This window comes from Nannobrachium achirus, assembly GCF_963921795.1.
Source record: "Nannobrachium achirus genome assembly, chromosome: 22".
NCBI lineage: Eukaryota > Metazoa > Chordata > Actinopteri > Myctophiformes > Myctophidae > Nannobrachium > Nannobrachium achirus.
In genome coordinates, this window is record NC_137829.1 from 35,306,474 (window position 1) to 35,328,235 (window position 21,762).

The 21,762-nt window shown below is 40.8% G+C and overlaps 2 protein-coding genes across 2 annotated transcripts in view; both read left to right on the forward strand.

The window, feature by feature from the left end:
* The window catches only part of ccdc93 (CCC complex scaffolding subunit CCDC93), a 32,792-nt gene extending 21,036 nt beyond the window's left edge, over positions 1 to 11,756 (forward strand). The window contains exons 14-23 of the mRNA XM_080753017.1: positions 1,075 to 1,148; positions 2,094 to 2,175; positions 2,533 to 2,607; positions 2,735 to 2,806; positions 2,895 to 3,003; positions 5,145 to 5,227; positions 5,385 to 5,422; positions 7,552 to 7,636; positions 9,924 to 10,037; positions 10,887 to 11,756. Of these exons, the coding sequence (XP_080609143.1) occupies positions 1,075 to 1,148; positions 2,094 to 2,175; positions 2,533 to 2,607; positions 2,735 to 2,806; positions 2,895 to 3,003; positions 5,145 to 5,227; positions 5,385 to 5,422; positions 7,552 to 7,636; positions 9,924 to 10,037; positions 10,887 to 10,943 (789 nt within the window). The 3' untranslated portion in view covers positions 10,944 to 11,756. The remainder of the gene's footprint in view (positions 1 to 1,074; positions 1,149 to 2,093; positions 2,176 to 2,532; positions 2,608 to 2,734; positions 2,807 to 2,894; positions 3,004 to 5,144; positions 5,228 to 5,384; positions 5,423 to 7,551; positions 7,637 to 9,923; positions 10,038 to 10,886) is intronic.
* Positions 11,757 to 15,544: 3,788 nt separating this feature from the next.
* LOC308307600 (fibroblast growth factor 4-like) lies at positions 15,545 to 21,575 on the forward strand (the record flags this gene model as incomplete). The annotated part of the gene is made up of 4 exons (XM_080752868.1): positions 15,545 to 15,725; positions 17,537 to 17,650; positions 18,205 to 18,308; positions 21,393 to 21,575. The coding sequence occupies 4 exons, from the start codon at positions 15,545 to 15,547 to the stop codon at positions 21,573 to 21,575; spliced, it is 582 nt and encodes a 193-aa protein (XP_080608994.1).
* Between the last annotated feature and the right edge of the window lie 187 nt (positions 21,576 to 21,762).

Here is a 21,762-nt window from a genome sequence, read left to right on the forward strand (position 1 = left end):
CTGCCTTTCATCGAATTCACAATGCTAGTGAATAGGAGAACCCAGAGTGGTATTAAGAGAGAGTGGGACAATTATGGAAGAGCTAAAATACTTTATCGTCACATCTCTCATGAAGACATGAAACCGTTCCCGGAGGTCTTCTGGCGGGCTATTTGAACGCATTATACAGAGAGGCATTTTTTGATTAGTGGACAATATTGACATTATATAGCAACACAGACATGTACAGTATGTAGTTACATGAATATGTGTGAAAAAGTTCTTGTAAAATGTGCTCATCACCTGCTTGCCAGGTGAGATTGAGAGGAGAGACTGACCTGCAATTAAAAAAAGAACACCAGGAAGATTCTACACACATAACCCTAAAAATAGTTATTACTCATCACCCTAGGACAGTAGTTGTCAAACTTTTTACAGTACCACCTAAGTACCACCTAGGAAAATATGTCTCTCCAAGTACCACCATGATAAAGAATGTTAAGATACAGGTGCGTAGACCTACCTCATCCTATTCAGCTATGCACAGTTAACACAGGAGGCAATTTGTTGTTTACTTGTGCCTGTGGTAATATAAAATAATCATCGTCGTCATCATCATGCCTTTTGCTAAGGTATGGCAACATGACTGGTGTCGTGCACACGTACCTTCGCGGGCGTGCATGACACCACTGTGCGCTAGCACAGAATTCTGGGATACATGGATACATACTATACTATCTATAGATTCTATACTATAATTTTCCGATTCTGTTGTCTGGCCCTGTTACAGATGTTGTCCAAAAATCATGCAGATCGGTACACAGTATCTCTGTTGCCATTAAACAAAACGGGTATTTCTTACATTGATGCTCCTACATATTATCATGCAAGCACCAGTTAAAGTTACTTTCCATCCCTCATATACTGTGTGCACAGTGCACACCCCATAACCCACACACTGCACATCATTTCGGAGCTCATATCTTTGAACGGGTAAGGACTAGTATAACTAATCGGAGCTTTGGCCCTGTATGGATTACACACGGGGTTCTCTGAGCGAGGTTGAAATGTTTGGTCTTTTGATTCTCTCTACAGGCCACAGAACAGACAGAGAGGCTGGAGAAAGAGCTGAGGTCTCTGGAAGAGGTAGAGGGACAGGTTGACAGTAGGTAAGATGTTTTGCCAAAAATAAGTTGTTTTTGGCTAAACACTGTTGTCCACAGAAGGTGTTTTTTGAAATGCCAGCTCATGGTAAACACACACTGGAGCACTTCTCTTCCCAGCAGCCAAACATTTGGCCTCTGCTAGTCATGACTGTGACAATGGAATAATTAAGACTTGGTTTCACTTGTTGCGTTTCCATAAACCTTTTCAAAAATAGGAAGCGAATTGTCAGAAATTCGAAAAAAGATAAAGCGAAATGGTTTCCATCCACTGATGAAATGCGATTCTTAGGAGACCTGTTGTAAATGACTTCCCGCGGGCCTGCACACAGTGCACACTGCACAGAGCTGGGATCGGGCTGATTTTTTCAGACCGAACCCGAGACGTAGTCGACAGCTTTCTTAACCGTCCCGAATCCATGTCTCATCCTGCAAGTTTCTGCGTCTGGAAGGTAGCCGATCTGCAAGGTCACAACGCGCCGCGGATACGAGGTGCTGTGAGCTTGTAGATCGGCCACTTTTGGCACGCAACACGGTGTGACAACAAAGTGTTAGCCAGTATATACTTGGGTGATGTGACGGATGAGGCTTGCACACAACAGCGCCGTAAAATAAACATCCGATACAAAGGTACAGTAGTTGGGAACACGACGCCAACAAGTTAGGAGCTCCCTTCAGCCAAATCGATATCATGCGAGTTCAATGCATTCCTGTTTCCATTTCCCTTTTGCGCATTTAGTTTTTTCGATTAAGCCTCAAAATCCACCTCCCCAAGCGCATAAATGTTAAAGTTTATTCGAATTTTGAAGTGTTTCCATTAAAAGATGTATGCGCAAAAGCCTTAGTGCGCAAAACAAGGCTTTATGAAAACGCAACTACTGAGCCACAGCAATGAATTACCCAGAGGTAAAGATTGACGATGACGATGATGTTGCATGTTGTCAAATACAGCATGTTGGAGAAGCTCAGAGCTCTGGTCGCTATGAATGAGAACCTGAAACATCAAGAGCAGCAATTCCGTACCCACTGTCGAGTGAGTACTGTACTTTTATTACACCGTGAGTATCTGTGACTAGAGTACATGTTTTATTACACACTTTAGAGTGAGTATCTGTGGGTTTATTACTCTGTTGCTCTGGTTATTTAACCATAATTTCCAAATGGATCCTCATTGGTTCCTTGTGTACACTATGAAATCCTCAAGGTTAATTTAACTCTTGCTGCACTGTGTTCATTTTGATGATCACAGTTGACTCAATACAGCAAGGAGTGTTTGTTTTTGTGACGAGGGCTGTAAGAACATTTGGGATTTGTCCAGAACTGAAGAAATTGGGGCTGGGGGCCTGGGAGGCCACCATGACTGGTCAACTGGTGTGTTTAATTTGTCCAGGAGGAGATGTCTCGCCTGCAGCAAAATATAACGGACCTGAAGATGGCTTCAGGAGATGACACTGAGGAAGAGAAGGTTCATATCTCACCAACACACTACCATAAGACTTGATAATAATTATATACAAATTGTATTTAATCTGGGTCTGATCTTTTTTCTTTTTATATATATTTCGACCCCTCTTTCCTTTGTCTTCTCTTAGGAGAGGAACCAGCTGATAGACAAACAGTACAATACGGACAGAGAAAAGCTACAGAAGATCCGACTGCTCATGGTTGGCATAGCTTGATATACTATAGCAGCTTCAGTGGAATGGGAAGGGAACCCTCAACTCTGACAGTGTGTTGTGTTCCCCCACTCAGGCTCGGAGGAATCGCGAGATCGCCATCCTACAGAGGAAGATCGACGAGGTTCCCAGCCGGGCTGAGCTTACCCAGTATCAGAAGAGATTCATTGAGCTCTACGGACAAGGTGGGCAGGGGTGTCGCACCAAATTCTGGGCCCTGGGGTACTTTAACTATTGAAAAATAGCAGATATACAAGCTCACAGCGCGGCACCGAGTGCCGCGCTGCGAGCTTGTAGATCTGCAATTTTTTTTTAATCGTGAAAAGTCTTTGAATATTTCAAATCCTAAGGTTTTTTTTGAAAAACGTATGTTTCTATGTCAGTGGTGCTCAAACTTTTTCATGTGAAGGACCCCCCAAAATGACATGTATTTGGCCACGGACCCCCATCTCAAAATATACCCCTCAGAAGCAAAATTTGAGTTACAAATGTTCGCTTAAAAATACATATATTCAAATATTTGCACACATTTTCACGACTTTTCCCGTTCAAGTCAATGGAGAACATTAATTCACTAATAATGTATATACTGTAAATAAATAAACTATATAATAGGGCATTCACGAATAGTGATTTTTAGTATTCGAATTATTCAACCTCAAAGTATTCGAATTGTTGAATATTCGACAGGACTGGCCAAACTGTCAAATATTAACACATCTGGTGCCAACCCCGAGTTTCCCGAGTTTGTATTGATACCAACGCTGTGCCAACCCCGAGTTTCCCAAGTTTGGGCCGTTTTTGAAAAACAAAAAAAAAATTCAAAAATGTTTTTTTCAAAAAAAAAAATTGGACCTCCAGAAATGTATTAGGCATGATCGCGATCGCGAAATTGCATGTTTAACCCCCATACCAACCCATTCTTTCAAACATGGCAGCCATGTTTGTTTACATCTGAAGAAAACATAATGGCCCATAAATCATGAATGCCTGAACGGATTTCCAAGCGGATTTTTTTGTTTGAAAAACAAAAGCATCTACACACGTGGTGCATCATCTAGGCATGGGCGTGCACTTTTTACACAATTGCACAATTACATGGAAGTCTATGGTAACCATGGCAACGCGAGACATTGAAGAGAAAGAATCATTGCAACATAAGTGTTAAAGCCATACTGTGTAAGTTGCCCAACTAGTGGTCATTAGCCCTATAGCAAACCGCGGTCGCGTCCGCGTCTTTCGTCCGTTTTTCGTACCTTCAGACCCCCGCGTCTGCCTCCACCTCGCTGAGATCTATCTTTTAAGGGGTCCCTTGTTCCTGTGCGTTCAGTAATTCCAGAGATACGGACTCCTTCACCCTGCCTGGTAGGCGAAATTACCTAGAGAAGGGATGGTACAAACGGGCGACAACAAATATGGCTGCCATAGCGACCCCACTTCAAGATGCGCTGTGATTGGCCGGCAGTTGTATAACCCTCGCTGTGATTGGCCGGTAGTATGATGACGCAATTTTCGCGCGAGATCCGGTCCACGGCAAGGATCTCAGTTTACATATAGAGAAGGCTTTACAGGCTGAAATTCACGGCGCGGATCTTCTAAAACTTTTGTGATTTAATAGTTAGGAGAATTTTAAGATTTGTTTTATAAAAAAAGTTACATAGTACAACTTTAAGTACAAGAGATGAACATTGTGAAAATAGCCAATCTACATGCTCACGACGCCTTGCATTGCGAGGCATTGTGAGCATGTAGATCTGCTATTTTCACAATATTTATCTGCGGAACCGAGTCACATTAAATGTAATACCTACAATTTCAAGTGCTTGTCAGGGTGGGGGTCCCCAGTTCAAATGTTTATTTTGGGGGTCACGACTCACGGCCTAAAAAGTTTTGAGACTCCCTGGTATAAAGCATTAAAAAATTCATCCACCAGGGCTTCCTATCTAGCCAAGCTTTATAAACTACATATTTTATATAAGAGATAAGATATATATATATATATATATATATATAAGAGAAAACAATAAAAAAATACAAATAAGTGAATATTCGACTTCGGTGAACAACGTCGAATAGTGACTTAGATATTCGAATATTTGGTGAATGCTCTACTATATAACTTATCTCTTAGCAAATTGCAAGCAGACCGATGAAGCCGGTCGATTTGGCCCAAGTATGTGCCACCAAAACTGTGGGAGGAATAAAGTCGTACAAGTACTCTAATAGTCTGGTTGCCCTGCTGGAGAAATCACAGTAAAAAGGCTAAGAAAGAAAGGAAAAAAAGCTCTGTTAATGCTGTGTTTTTGTTTTTTTGTCACTGTCTCAGTTTCAGCAACTCATAAAGAGACCAAGCAGTTCTTCACTTTGTACAACACGTTAGATGACAAGAAAGTGTATCTGGAGAAGGAGGTAGGTCATTACAGTAATAACCACTTAATCTCATTTTTAAGAAAACATCTACTGAAAGTGAGCACTGGGTTGTTAGAGTCTTAGGTAGGACAAATATTGAAAATACCTGAACTACAAGCTCACAAATTGTTAATTTAATCTGACTTTGTTCCTGTAGGTGAATTTGCTGAATTCTATCCATGACAACTTCCAACAGTGAGTATGGTTTTATAATTGCTAGGTGTGTTTTTCTGTCTTTGTACGTACACCTACAGTACCTAGCAGCCTCATTTGACTCTTTACTATAATTGTGTGTCTTTTACACATTTGGAAGTAGCACAGAGGAAGAACACTGTCTTGCCCTGAACTGCGGTAGTAGTAGAGAGGTGCTTATGGGGAAAACACTCATCCATACTGTATTGGACTGCCACTGCGGTAGCCAGATAAGTCGCCCTCTTTCAAAGTCGCCCCCAAACCCGTTTCCCAACGGGTCTGTGGCCTTAAGCTAGATGCAGAATAGACTAAAATCAAATATTTGCTTGTGGGGTCCCTGGAACAAAATATTTTGTGATGGGGGTCCGTAGCCAAATACATATCATTCTGGGGGTCCTTCACATGACAAATTTTGAGAAACACTGATGGCAACATACGTTTTTTTTGCCGGATGCTAACTTGCATATGTTGGGCAATTTTCATAATTAGCATAATTAGCTTTAATTAGCATAATCACCTATAATAATGAAAAATATGTCAAAAACTGATTGGCTGATTTGAACAATATTGGAGTGGTTTTGGGGGTTATTGAGAATGCTGAATCCATTTCTGACATTTTCTAAATTCAAAATGGCCGTTTTAAACCGGAAATGGCCATATACCAACTTAAATTGGGATGATTTTGATACTTTTTTGTTGATTTTCCAAATGATGAAGTGACTATTTTTGATAGGCTATTGTGGCAGTCATTGTTCTAATAATTTGTGTGGATTGTCTATATTTTGCTTTTGAAATGCAGATAATCTATAAGCATATAAATAATCACATTTATAATTGAATTCATAATCAAAATCAACAAAAAAGTATCAAAATCATCCCAATTTAAGTTGGTATATTGGCCATTTCCGTTTTAAAACGGCCGTTTTGAATTTAGAAAATTCAGCATCCTCAATAACCCCCAAAACCATTCCAATATTGTTCAAATCGTCCAATCAGTTTTTGACATATTTTCCATTATTATAGGTGATTATGCTAATTTAATCTAATTATGCTAATTATGAAAATTGCCCAACATATGCAAGTTAGCATCCGGCAGTTTCTAACTGCTGGGGACCCATACTCAACATTTCTAACATAAAACTTTAGGGTACACAAAATGTCCGGGTTCTCAATGGGGCTCTATGGGCTGGCTACTGGACTAGTGGTGCATCTACTCAAACACAACAGGAATTGTCTGTGTTCGGAGGAGGGACGCCGGATGGGGAGGGTGCTCTTTGTGTAATATCTTGTACGGGCAGGGACCAGGGTCTGACTTATGGTTAGTTGACTTTATGGTTGACATTATTGTAGCAGGAAAGACAAAATGGTTAGACTGCATCCATTTGTCACATGTAGGAACATGTTTTTGTCAAGTAATTAAAGTAGTTTGTGGGCGGCTTGCTCTTTTGGATGAATAAACGGTTGACGTGAACCAGCTACAGACAGTATATCTGACAAGCATTACAGTGGAGAGCTGCACGGCTCATGTAAATCCACACAGTGCTATGGCTAGCACAGACAAATGAAGGCTTTTACATTTTTCAGTGGGTGGAGTGTTCTGGATTCCTCTTGAGAGTGTAACAAAGGAAGGGTAAATCTTTCTTACAACAGGGGTCTTCAGGCCAAGGACTCCTTAGTGGAGAGAGAGATGAAGCGGGGGTCCCGCAACCTGTTCATAGATTCCATATAGTTTAATCGTTTGACAGCACGATCATCTGTGTATTTTGGATTCATGTCAATTTGTGTTTTCAGATATTTAACTTGAACCGTCAATACTTAATAAACTTGACCTTTCACTCTGTACTTAGTCTGCTCCCCCCTCTACACCAAACCTCTTTCCCGAAAATAGCCGATCTACAAGCTCACAACGCCTCGCGATTGAGCTGATAAAGCTGCTATTTTTGGCTAAAGTTCTCAGAATATGGACGCTAGGGTTCAAGTGGTGAATATAAAAAAAGGAGAGAAAAAAGTTTCTATCACAAAAAGATTTGGAGGACCCCAAGGTGTAGTAACTCTGAGGACCCCCGGACCCCCTGTTGAAGACCCCTGTCTTACAACATTCAGTAAACACTAAACGCATGAACTGTTTCCAGAGCCATGGCGTCTGCTGGAGCCAGGGAGCAGTTCCTCAGGCAGATGGAGCAGATCGTGGAAGGCATCAAACAGAGCCGCATTAAGGTTCCCATTACATTGCCTTACATTTACAGGTTACCTAATCAAGTGGGTTTAAACCTTTTTCATATCAAAGCCCATTATTTATTCAGAATTTGAGGAGTACCATAGGAGAGACAACAGGCCAATGTTGTTCAAAATATAAATTTGTCTACGTTCTCTATTTTTGTACACTTGTAAATTGTAAATTATGTAATGCAGATGTTTAACAATAATTTAACTCTAATTTCACACTCTCAAGAGTTAAAGGACAACTTTAGTTTTTTACAACAAGGGTTCATATTTTAGATTGTAATTAAAGAATATAAAAGATGAGTGTTAAATTGAGCACGGTAAACGCGATAAAACAATAGAACGAAGCAAATGAAAACATTTTAACACTCAGTTTTTCTTTTCTCTAATTACAATCTAAAATATGAACCCTTGTTGTAAAAAAAAACAAAGTTGTCTTTTAAAGATCTATAAGGGTCCATTTGGTTACCAACTCTCATCATTTAGCTGGGGACCACCTGGAACCCCCTCAAGGACCACCGGTTGAGAACCACTGGTCTAATCCATGGTTCTTTCATATTGATTAATTAAATGTATATTTTTTGAAGCAAATTCTCATTAATAACAAGTTTGTTAAACAGTACAGAAGTACAGCTGATTGTTTTTAAAGGATACCACGAAAGGTCCCAGGGGCTTGTTTCCATAATTCCATTGTGACCCCCGTCTTCTGTATTTAAATGTATGCATCATTGCTATAGACCTTTTTCCAGAGCGCTGCCGTGTAGCTGCCAGTGGTGTAAAGTAACTAAGGACTTTCACTTAAAGGGGCACTCCACCACTTTTCAACCTATGTTCATATAATTGGTCCTCACTCAAAAATAGCTTTTCTTCTTTTTTTTTTTTTTTCTTTCTCAGAGGAGGGCTGTGGGCTGGTCAGAAACCCATAGTCTTGTGACATCATCGATTACCAATCCAGCTTATAGAAACTGCAGGCTTTCTATTCCTGAAAAGTTCCAATTTTAAAGTGGAAGCCATTGTTCTCGCGATAATAAAAATCTAAATATTTTTTTCAAAAATATTGATTAAATTTTCTTTTTGGAAAATGATGATGTCACTAGACTATGGATTCTGAACTTCCCACAGCTCTCCTCGGAGACTTGGACTGAGTAGAAAAAAATTGTGATATTTTATCATGAACATTAGTGAGGACCTATTATATGAAGACAGGTTGAAAAGTGGTGAACTACTCCTTTAAGTACTGTACTTAAGTACAGACAGTTTTGAGGTATTTGTGCTTTACTCGAGTATTTCCAGTTTTCAGTACTTTTACTTTTACTCCACTACACCTCAGAGGCAAATGTTGTACTTTTACTCCACTAACATTTGAAAACTTGAGTTACTAGTTACTTTGCAGATATAAATGATTATATTATAAAACATACATTAATCCACTTTGGCCCTATTTTATACCTAGGCTATTTGAAAATAGCCGATCTACAAGCTCACAACGCGTCGTGATGCGACACGTTGTGAGCTTGCAGATCTGCTATTTTCAAACATTTTGTACTTTTACTTTTGGTACTATAAGTACATTTTGATGCCAATACTTTCATACTTTTACTCAAGTTCATTTTGAATTCTGGACATTCACTTATAACGGAGTACATCTACAGTGAAGTATTGATACTTTTACTTAAGTTCAAAATGTGAGTACTTTTTCCACCTCTGGTATCGCTGTTCGAAGCGGTGCCGCTTCACACCGCAGCTATGACGTGACCGTGGTTTTCCCGGTGAACCTAAGCGCAGCCGTGGGGGCCGATGGGCAAGGAGGGTCGCGAGCTTAAACCTGGCGAAAACAGTTGTGTGCATTAGCGCAAGATGACGATAAAGGGAATCATTAAATGGAAACCCTAACCCTGGATAAACTAGCCTACTAGTAAAACTAGAACCGCGATCTTGCCACACGTGAATAATTGTGGTTGTAAACAATAACGCAGACAATATAAATCCTTAGTCTAGTAGTGGGAAGAAGAGGTTATCATCATGGCCCCAAATTACTTTTAAATATCTTGCAATTGGCGACGAGTCTCTTACGAAATCAGCAAGAGTACCTCTCAATACATAAAGCTATATGACCTCTCCATCATCGCCGGCAATAGTCAGTGGTGTGTGTTCCCCACACTCCAGCGCCCCCACCGTTGCGCTCAGGTTCACCGGGAAAACTGCGGTCGTAGCTATGACTGCCACTCTGAGGAATCGGTCTATATATAAATGGCTCATGGTTGGTTGTGGCTCTCCTTAGATGGAGAAGAAAAAGCAGGAGAATAAGATGAGGAGAGACCAGCTGAACGACGACTACCTGGAGCTGCTGGACAAACAGAGGCTCTACTTCAAAACCGTCAAGGACTTCAAGGAGGTGAGGAAAAACTGGCCTTGGAAACGGCTGTTCCCGACATAAACTGGATCAGGGCTGGATACTTGGAAATCTCGAAAGCGTTCTCGCGACCAACGCATCTGACCACAACCCATTAAGACCGGGAACGCATCTGTGTCACATCACCTTTAATCATTATTTTTTATACTTTGGCTCTTCAAAAATAGCAGATATACAAGCTCATAACGTGTGTGCCGCGTTATGAGCTTGTAGATCTGCTTTTTTCGAAAAAACATGAAAATGTGTGCACATCTTTGAATATATATTCTTTTAAAGTGAACATTTCTTACTCAAATCTTTGCTTCTGGGGGTCCCTGGAACAAAATATTTTGAGATGGGGTTCCGCGGTCAAATACATATCATTCTAGGGGTCCTTGACATTAAAAACTTTGAGCAGCACAGAACAGTTTTTTTCAGAAAACCATTAGGATTTAGAAGACATTTTTAGGTATTTTCAGTTCTTAAATGGGTTAAGTGGTCAGATGGTTGGGCTCCGCAGCTGTAGAACCCTATAGTTCTCAAGGCTTACAAGCTGTTCCATGCCTGATGTAATGCTCTAAAACTCTTTGCACAACTACGTTATCGTCACATGCACTTAGAATACAGTTGTAGCAACACTGTACTGTATAGTTATCATACTTCAGGCTTGAGAGACAGAGTGGATGAAATAAAAGAAAATCAGTGACAATATTCAAAACTCAGAATGGTGCGTGTGCGTGTGTGCGTGTGTGTGTGTGTGTGTGTGTGTGTGCATGTAAATCTGCACTATTTGAATATTTTTTTTGCCAAAGGTCATGTAATTCACTCTCTCTCTCTCTCTCTCGCCAACAGGAGTGCCGGAAGAATGAGATGTTGCTCTCCAAACTCCGGACTAAAGGTGCCTCGTAGCGCAGGGACTACTGGTTCTTAAAGATAGTCTGTACTGTACAGTATATTGGACTTGACTCCATTCCGCTAAGTGTAATTGAACCATGTGTTCTCTGTGAGCTCCAGCTAGTCAGAGATTGGTTTATTGTGTCCATGTACTGTGCTTTTTGTGTCAACGTTACTCAGTTCATCTCAACACAGGTTGGGACTTGGTGCAGAGAATGTCCTAGACCATACATGGGCTACAGGTGGCCCAGGGGCCACATGTGGCCCCCACCTTCACTTAACTCATTTCCTGACATTTTGAATATGCTGTCTTTGGGATTTCCCTGCCAAATTCTCCATAGACTTCAATGTAATTTATAGTGCACGGATCATGCACGCCCATGCACAAATCATGCACCATGTGTGTGCACGTTTTTCACAGCTTTCAAACAAAAAAATCCGATTGGAAATCCGTTCAGGCATTCATGAGAAAGCACTCAAAGCAGCCATTATGTTTTACATGTTATGTAAACAAAGATGGCTGCCATGTTTGGAAGATGGGGTTGTATGGGGGTGAAACATGCAAAATCGCGAACTCGTCATAAGCAGAGTGGACACATAAATATAACTCGTCAAACTAGTCATAAGCAGTAGATGAGTTAATGCGGCCCGCAGGTTGATATCAGAATACTGATATATTATTGATTTCAGCTGTTCCAATTCCAAACATGCAAACATGACCCGTTTTAATTCCTTCAGTCTATATTAGTAGCTTAATGACTAGTATGGTAGTACTAAAATGGTATCCAACGTATTTGTATTTAAGTTCATGGAGTTAAAGGAGCTATAGTCAACTTTTTCATTGTAGGGCCGACACTTTGTTTACATCCTAGTCTATAGACTAGAATGTAAACAAAGTGTCGGTCTGACAATGACCAAAATTATTATTTTATCATTATTTTACGCTTTTTGTGGTCATTTTTGAATAGAAACACATATATGAAGCTTATTTTTTTATAAAATATTTTGAAACATTATTTTTTATTTTAGCATCTGTTTTTCAAGAAAAAGTTGACTATAGCTCCTTTAACATGAGTATAACTAAATGCATTTGAAATTAAATACAATTTGTACTTTTCATGATTCCAATTCAAAAATAACAAAAAATATTCAGGAATTCAATTCAAAAGAAGCAAAAAAAGCAGATCTAAAATCTCAAAACTGCTATTTTTGCTTCTTTTGTTTGAGATACTAGAATGACAAAATAGGACGTAGCAATGTGCAATGTGGCCCTCAGGAGTGAAGGTGGAAAGATAGTGACCCTCTCCATCATCAACGTTGCCCACCCCTGTCCTAGACCTTTAGGAGGTTTTCATTTTTACTGACTGATGTGCCATTCACCTGTGTGCCATATCCTGTTGTCACCAGCTGGAAATATACTTATACATTTTCAATATGGTGAGATTGTGTGCATGTCGCCTTGGCAGGTGCCACAGTTTGCTGAAACCCTATTAGGAACTAGTATAGGAACCTACTGTCTAGGAATCCATCTATACCTTGGTTGTTGTTGGGTCTCTGTTCCAAATACAAAAAACCTATACATTTACTAATGTTGCCTTTTTTTTTAAACATCATCTCGATAAATTCAGCACTTAATATTTACAGCTCAATGCAAAAAATGTGACTTTTCACATACAGTGTCAATTTTAATGTCTTGCGTTTGATTCTGTCACTGTTTGACTAAATAAAAATTAATCCCTTACAAAGTAACAATGAGTTAAATGTCTTTGATTCTTTGATTTATGTGCGTCAGATGGATGGATGGATGGATAGATACTGTAGATATGTAGATAGACAGACAGACCTTTATTGGTTCCATGATGTCAATTGCACCATGGCAGTTACCACAGTCATAAGAACAACCGCAGTCATAAGAACAAGAACAAATGATAAAAGCACAGCAGATAAGGACATAAAAAAAGATAAGGAGGGCCAAAGAAATATTCGAATGAGCTTGAGTATCAGCTACTTAGTTCAGGTTAGTAGGTCAGGAGGGTACTTTATTACATTACAAAATAATAATAAAAGCCAACATGCTTTTATTATTATTTTGTAATGTAATAAAGTACCCTCAGTGATGTCATTACGTGCGCATCCCGCATCAAAAACTCATTCAAGTCGCCCAGGGACTCATTCATGTCATGGTCCTGGGGTCCCGGGGATGCGCCTCCATCGGAGTCCATGTTAAAATAATTTACTTCTACTTAAGTTGCTATATTAGTTTAGATAGTTTAATTCGTTTTTTAATGTATTGTGTAAGATAAACACTGTAAAGATTTATTATCAGTTTAACCTGGAACAGCTAAAAACTATTTTCACTAGTGGTTCTCAAAGTGGGGTCCTGGGTCCTTGAGGGAGTTCCAGGGGGTCCCCAGATAAATGATAGTTTGGAACCAAATAGTACTTTATGGGTCTGTAACTCGGTGAACAAATGGAACCAAATGGACCTGTTCCATTTGTACTCTAGTATTTTAACATTTAATATAAATTGGGGTCCCAGTGATATAAATATAATTAAATGGGTGTCTGTAGCCTAGTGTATTTAGAAATCCTAGTTCTAAGTTCAAACATTAGCCAAATTGTAAAATAAATATAAGAAATAGGCAAACATTTTGAAAATAGCCGATCTACAAGCTCACAGCGCTCGAAAACATTGTATTGAGGAAACTTTTCTGGGACCCATTTGAATGACCACCTGTGGGTCCCGGGACCCATTACATTGAAAACCTAGTAACATCACCGTACCCTCCTCCTCTTTTAACGTTTTGAGTGCTCTGGTCGCTCCTCTCTTTTTCAAGTTTTATCACACCGATCCTAGAAGCACCCACCACACGTCTTTAACTTTGCTGCTACCTCCTGTGAGCACTTCGTTTCTCTTGTTCTTCGCTTTGCATAATAGTTTTTACTGTCCAGTCATATACAGTAGTTTGTTTGTGATGTCCCTTGTCTTAGAGCTGCTATGAAACACACGTGTACATTTATAATGCACTACAGAATCATTGTTTTGTTTTTAAGGACTGAACATTTTCACAATAGGTACAGTAGGCCTAGGAACAGACTATCTAATGCTGCGGAACAACAGAGAGGGCGCTTTTTTCCCCTTTATTTGACGATGGTTAGCCAGATTGCAGTAGGCTAAGCTTGAAGCATTTAGTATGTATTTTTGTTTCCAATTTGATAATTTTAAGGAGAGTTACCGGTATTATATACTCATCACATTAAAGAACTTTACAAATGAAAAGGGATTTCATCATATGTACCTGACTGTATAAACTGGTGAAAAGAGACGTACAGTAATATAGAAAAGAATAGTTGCATTGAGATGCATTGTTGAATCACATGAAATCATTATCCCTTTAAGACCTGATGCCGCTTTTGCAAATGTCTTCTAAATCCTCCCAAGGCTTTTGAAAAACGTATGTTTCTATGATCAGTGGTTCTCACACTTTTTCATGTCAAGGACCCCCCAAAATGATGTGTTTGGCCACGGACCCTCATCTCAAAATATGTTGTTCCAGGGACATCCCTAGAAGCAAATATTTGAGTTACAAAGGTTCGCTTTAAAAAAAAATATATATATAGATTTGCACAAATGTTTATTTAAAAAAAATAGTAGATCTACAATCTAAAAAAAACAAACGCTATGAGCTTGAATTTCTGCTATTTTTTTATATATATTTTTTTATAGCTAAAGCATAAAGTAATGGTTAAAGTGGTTCAAATCTGAAGAGGTGAATGATAATCAAATTGTCAGGCCAGTGATGATGCACACCTCTTATGGGAGGCATTTGCCATGATGGCCGCAAACCTCTTCATTGCACTCACCTCCGCCACACCTCCACCGTTCCACATCAGCCTCTTCCACACCAGATGATAACATCAGAAGTGTCACACATTCTGTACTGAAAGAAGAAATCTCGCTATCAGTCTTTGGTTGTCACCGGTCACTTAGCACGTTTGTGAAAGAATTTAACATTCTGTCTAATGTACAGTGTATCACCAACTTTTCTGCCTGCTCTGCAATCTGCACGATTGTGATACTGAACACGGGGTGTGAACACGGGGTGTGCAGCTGTGCATGTCCGTCCTGTTTGAGCAGCGATTGGCCGGTACACTTTTAAAGTCCTAGAGTTTATCGGATAAACAAAAGGGGGAGTGCACGAACATATCGTTGTTGTCGGGTGAAAACCTTGTATGTCCAAAGCCGTTCGTTTTTCATTTTTCATTTTAAAAATGATTTAAACTAGTGAAAACAGCCGATCTACAAGCACACAACGCCTCGCGGTGCAAGGCGTTGTGTGCTTGTAAATCTGCTGTTTTCACTACTTTTGTGCGACAGCCTTGTGCGATGAAGCGGGGCTTTACTTTGCAAAAGAACGTACACATTTGAAACTTGGAGATACGAGGTTTCCACCTGACAACGACGATATAGTTTATCATCATCATAACAATAACAATGATGACTTTGGCCGAAACTGGCCTAGCATGGAGGCTGAGAGGAAAGCAAGATAAAAGTGATATAAAGGGAGAGATGGCAGACTGACGATGCTGTGTTTAACAGAACATCAGAGACAAGCATGTTACAGTTGGCTGTGATGAACACTGCCCTGTTTGGCCTCGTGCTCCTCCTGCATGTGTCTGTGAGCTCCTGCATGGCCACCGCGGAGCCGCACCCCGAAGCAGGGCCCACCGAGGATCATGGGAGTCTCCTTCGTGGCCTGTGGCTGAGGCACATGAGGGACATGCTGAGAGCCAAAGGTGAGAGAGATGCACTCGTATTGCGTTATGTTGGCTTCAAGCAGATTTTTCCTTGTTTTCGGTTGCATTTGTCAGTTAATTGCTACAACGTGCATCATAAGCGTGTTATTGTGATGTGTGAAACGTCACACACATTCACAAAATCCAGAAGCGGTACAGGAATTAAGTCTCGGAAACGGATATAGTGTGGGATCTACCGATACTCTTAGTGATGTGTGTACTACTACACATGGTACGTGCATGGTCAGAGGTCAAGCATGTACCTTATGCATATCCACAAGTTTCCACGGGAGTTTACTGGAGACTATCGGGACCAAACTTCCGGGTTTAACAGCAGACATACAAGCTCACGTCACGTCGCAGATGCAACCCGTTGTGAGCTTGTAAATCGGCGCCGGAAGCTCGGTACAGACGTCTGCGCAATGCACTAGGGGGCGTTGGAAACTCGTGGATATGAGGAACAAGCAATGCATAGAATACAATAAACAAACATCAAGCAGCTTACACAGTGGGGCTAATTTAGTCAAAACAACTTTTTAACACCCTATATATCCAGTCACCTTGGGAGATTTAAACCCACACTAAATCTCTTGGACACAGTTATCAGTTGAGTTGAGTTATCAGTGTAGCTGGTGCTGTGCTTGAGAACACGATGTATTGAGTGTACCAAAATAAATGATTATTCCTGAACTGGTGGGTTGGGTCTGTCCCATAATTCTAACGATTCACTCTCCTTGTATCCCTACTTGATGCATGTTTACTTTCAAAGACCACAAAATGTTAAGAATTTGTGCATGTTGTTCAACTGATGCTACTGAAGGTTCATTGTTTACCTTGTATCCAAAGGTAAGGCTTATAATACTCATTTATGTGACTATCCATCTTTTTGTTTATTGACTAGAGTTCATGCTTCTGATTTCACACTCTGGATAAGAGAGATTCTGGCTCCCAGTTCTAAAGGAAGGCCAAAGAATATATTATCGCCCTTTGGCGGTTGTGATTAATGCTCATTGTGAAAGTTCTCCAGGAGACAGAGGCTCTATTTGTAATGTATGTGGTAAATGGTGCATTTATATAACGCATTTTATCCTAATCGTTTTACATAGATTGCATTACATTCACCCATTCAGACACCGATGGCTCAAGGACACTTAGACCCCGACTTTGGGGGAGCCCTGGATCGAACCGAGAACCTCATGGTTCCCATCCGGCCGCTCTCCCGGCCATTCTACCCCTGAGCCACTGCCGCCCTGTGGTGTTCTTGTTCATTCTGTAGCAGGGACATGCTGGGCCCCTGATTCAGCCCGGGAAAAAGAGTTGGAGAGGCCCTCATTGCGTGCTATAGAGAGAGATCTCTCTCTATAGCGCTGCTGCTACTCAAAGATTTGTCATTTCAGATCATGACAAGTGACAAGCCAGTGGGCCAATTACTGTATGAGTTATATTTCGTCGTTGTCGGGTGGAAACCTTGTATGTCCAAAAACGCTTGTTTTGTATTTATCATTTTAAAAATGATTTAAACTAGTGAAAACAGAAAACAGCCTGCTGTTTTCACTACTTTTGTGCAACGGCCTTGTATGATGAAGCAGGGCTTTGCTTTGCGAAAAAATGTACACATTTGAAACTTGGAGATACGAGGTTTCTGCCCGACAGTGACGATTTACTTTGTTGGCTGCCCAGCCCCTAAAACGGAACGAAGGCAGACATTTTATTTTAATTTTTTTCCTAATGGGATTCCAAGTGTCCAAAGTTTCACAGTTAACTGACATCAAATTGAACAGAACTGAAATGAATATCCCCCTCCTCTGCAGCACCGCCTCAACCGGTCAGAGGGAAGCTCCTGTATTGCCGTGTTGGGATTGGTTACCATCTACAGATTGCACAGGACGGCTCTGTGGGGGGAGTCCACGCGCCCACTGAACACAGTGAGTTATTTTAGCACAACTGCACTTAACACTGAACATGGGTCGTTAACCCATTTAGGCCTAGAATCATTGAATGCTTTAACAATTGAAAAATAGCTCACTGTGCCGCGCTGTGAGCTTGTAGATCTGCTATTTTTTTTAAATCTAGATTTTTTTTAAATATATATAGGCTATATAGTCTTTGAATATATCTTTTTAAAATCGAACATTTGTAACTCAAATATTTGCTTCTGGGTGGTCCCTAGAACAACATATTTTGAAATGGGGGTCCGTGGCCAAATGCATGTAATTTTGGAGGTCCTTGGCATGAAAGAGTTTGAGAACCACTGACGTAGAAACGTGTGTTTTTCAAAACACCTTAGAAGGATTTAGAAGACACGATTTTTCCAAAAAATAGCAGATATACAAGCTCTCGGTGCCGCGCTGTGAGCTTGTATATCTGCTATTTTTCAATAGGTAAAGCATAAAATAATGATACGCAATAATGCGTACCCGGTCTACATGGCAATAGGTGTCAACACATCCACCAATGAACCCTCCATCTCCATTTCTAGGTGTGATGAAAGTGTTTGCCATGAAGCAAGGTGTGGTGGGCATCAGAGCTGTCCGCAGCGGCCTGTACCTGTGTATGAATGAGGAAGGAATCACACGTGGAGTGGTAAGTAATCTGTCACCACATCAATGTTGGGATGTTATTTGGAGAAATATGGATAGTGTGTATTCCCCTCTTGTTTCCCCTACATACTGTACTTCATTGATCGGGGCCGCTCAGGGGTCTGTACTTCACCCGTTCTTTTCCCCCTGGCCTCTACACCAGGGGTCTTCAACAGGGGGTCCGGGACCCCTAGGGGGTCCTCAGGGTCACTACAGAGGGTCCTCCAAATCTTTGTGTGATAGAATCTTTTGTTTCTCCTTTTTTATATTAACCACTTGAACCCTAGTGTCCTTATTCTGAAAAAAAAAATAGCAGATCTACAAGCTCACAACGCCTCGCGCTGCGAGGCGTTTTGAGCTTGTAGATCGGCTTGTAGATCGGCTATTTTAGGTTTGGTGAAAAAGAGCAGACTAAGTACAGAGTGAAAGGTCAAGTTTATTAATTATTGACGGTAAACACAAATTGACATGAATCCAAAATACACTGATGCCGCCAAATGATGAAACTATATGTATCTATGGGTTGTGGGGGTCCCTGCTTCATCTCTCTCTCGACTAAGGGGTCCTTGGCCTGAAAATGTTGAAGACCCCTGGCCTCTACACCCTGGGCCCTTTTTTCGTTTATGCCTTGCCCCTTATACCTAAACGTCTTTGCCTTTTTTTTTTTTACTATTTTGAAAAACATTGTTAAATACTTCAAATAGTCGATCTACAAGCTCACAACGTGTCGATGTAGATCGGCTAGTTAAACTATTTTAAAATGTTTTCAAAATAGTAAAAAAAAAAAAAAAGGCAAAGAAGTTTAGGGATAAGGGGTACGACATGGACTAAATATAGTGTTTTTTACATACAAAGCAACAACAAAAGAAAAGCTCAGACAAAACAAACAAAACCCCCCCCCCCCCCCCCCCAAAAAAAAAAAAAAAGAAAATACAAAATAATCATGACACAGAGCACGCACATCACATGAACATCACGATTCATAAGCCACAAGGCCAGACAAATGAACGTAGAGAGAAAACAAAACAAAGAAACAACAAACAACTACCCCACTCCTGGTTCCTCCATCAGATAGGAAAGGTCGTTTCCCTTAACATACTGAATAAAACTTCCCCATATTTTCTCAAATACAGTAGCTCTTGTTTGTTTTTGAGAGTGTATGTAATTCTTTCTAAAGGAAGGCATAAAGATAGTTCCTTAAACCACTGAGTGATGCTAGGTTTCCCTGTCTTTTTCCACGAAAGGGCGATGACCCTTTTGGCTTGTAGGAACCCAAGGTCCAGAAATTTTATCTCACAGTTTTTTATCTTATGGCCGATCGGGTAAAGGCCTAATAAGAAGAGTTTTGGATCAAGCTCAATGTTAATAATTAGTATCCGTTGTAACTCCTTCCTAACCTCCTCCCAAAACTCCTTTATTCTTGGGCATGCCCACAAACAATGGAACAAAGTGCCTTTATCATCGTTACATCTGTTGCAAGTGTCTGGGATATTAGAATTAAATTTGTTTTTTTTTTCTGGCGTGATGTACACCCTCATCAGCCAATTATATTGCAGCAATTTTAAATGAGTATTACTAGTCTGTGCCTGAGCCTCCTCACAGGCTGTGTTGAACTCATCCATTGTTAGCTCCCCTTGTAAATCGGAGTTCCAGGCATTAAATCTAGATTCAGATGTTTCGGGAGAGAAGTCCACCAGGAGAGTATAAAACCCAGATATGATGCCCCTTCCAAAGGGATTCCGGTGAGAGCTCCCTCTATTATCGACAGAGGAGGAATCGTCAGAGCTCCAAATCTCTTTGCCGAAAACAGTGGATGTACAAGCTCACAACCCACCACATTGCGATGTGTTGTGAGCTTGTAGATTGCCTATTTTCAGAGAATGTTCGCCTATTACGACATGCCCGGAATTGGGGCGCTAGGGTTCATATATTTAAAGTGCATGGTGTCAGTTTAGGGCAAGTAGTCATTCATGGAAGAGTAGCATACGTCACTATTAACATGTTTGGCAACCCTCCCCCATAGGGCACTCTGGGCAAGTTAACAACACAAACCAAGAATTGTTTGCCAAAACGATATGACCCAGATCTGGTTTCACGCCACGGTATGCATTAGTGTGTAGACAACCAACTATATTATATTCCTTATGAGCTTGAAACTTGATACTGTGTGTGTGTGTGTGTGTGTGTGTGTGTGTGTGTGTGTGTGTGTGTGTGTGTGTGTGTGTGTGTGTGTGTGTGTGTGTGTGTGTGTGTGTGTGTGTGTGTGTGTGTCCGTGTGTCCGTGTGTCTGTCTGTCTGTTTGTGCGCACACGCACACTACAGCATACAGTATACAGACCCTTGACTGTAAGCAGAAACACCTATGATAGTCGTTCTGTCCAATTCAAACCTTAACCTACTGTAACAATGTCAGTGCAGGCGTCATCGCCATGCTGGCTTGTGGTGGACATTTTGGTCAAAATTAGGTGTTTTTGCCACAGACATAGACAATCACAAAAATAGCTATATAGCCCTAAATGGCCATAACAGGTCTGTAACTCTGAGAGTGTACAAATGGAACCAAATGGACCCTTACGCGTCCGTTGGTTCCATTTACAATCTCAGAGTTATGGGTGTCCTCCTTGAAAATAAAAGGTTTTAGAACCGCTGTCCTAGTGGACTCGTAATGTGCCATAGTGTCATAGTAAATCAGTGTCATGCATATTCTGGAGAAAATCTGGAGACATTCAGTAATTGGGTCTTATGATCAAAAGATTATGTTGCGTAAAAACTAAATCTCGAATTTGCCAGTGGGTGTACAGACATACTGATGACCCTTGCGTCAGTGAACCATGAATGATATGAATGAATGATATGATATAGTACTTTATTGTCAGTTCACACTGAAATGTGTCTTGCGACACAGCAGCCATGTATGCGAAACATATATACAAACATTTGACACAAGGGAACAAAAACAAGACAGGTTTACATACATAAGGATAATACAGACAAGAGCAATGTCCACCACTAAGACTACCTATGGCCAAACTCCTGATTAAGCCTTAAAGTGTTTAAATGTGTTTTCATCTGTTCCCCCGCCCATTAGGAGCAGTTCTCTGATGCCTGTCTCTTCAAGGAGAACATGGAGGCGAACCATTACACCACCTTCTCCTCGCTGTCCCACCCGGGCTGCTACCTCGCTCTGTCCAGCAAAGGGGAGCTCAAGAGGGGCACCCTTGTGACACGTAACCAGGCCTGCACACACTTCCTACCCCGCGATGCACTGTGACCCGCGTGTCCATCAGAGACGCCAAGCTCCAAGCCTCCACTTTCAACGCACCCTGTAGACAATATGCCTTCCGGTGTGTTCCAAGATTTCTAGCGGAAGTCTGCGTTTAACGGACGTTACGTCATGCGGTGCGGGTCTGTTTACATTCCCCAGCGAAAAAACTAAAATAGATTGTAGCTCTTAACTC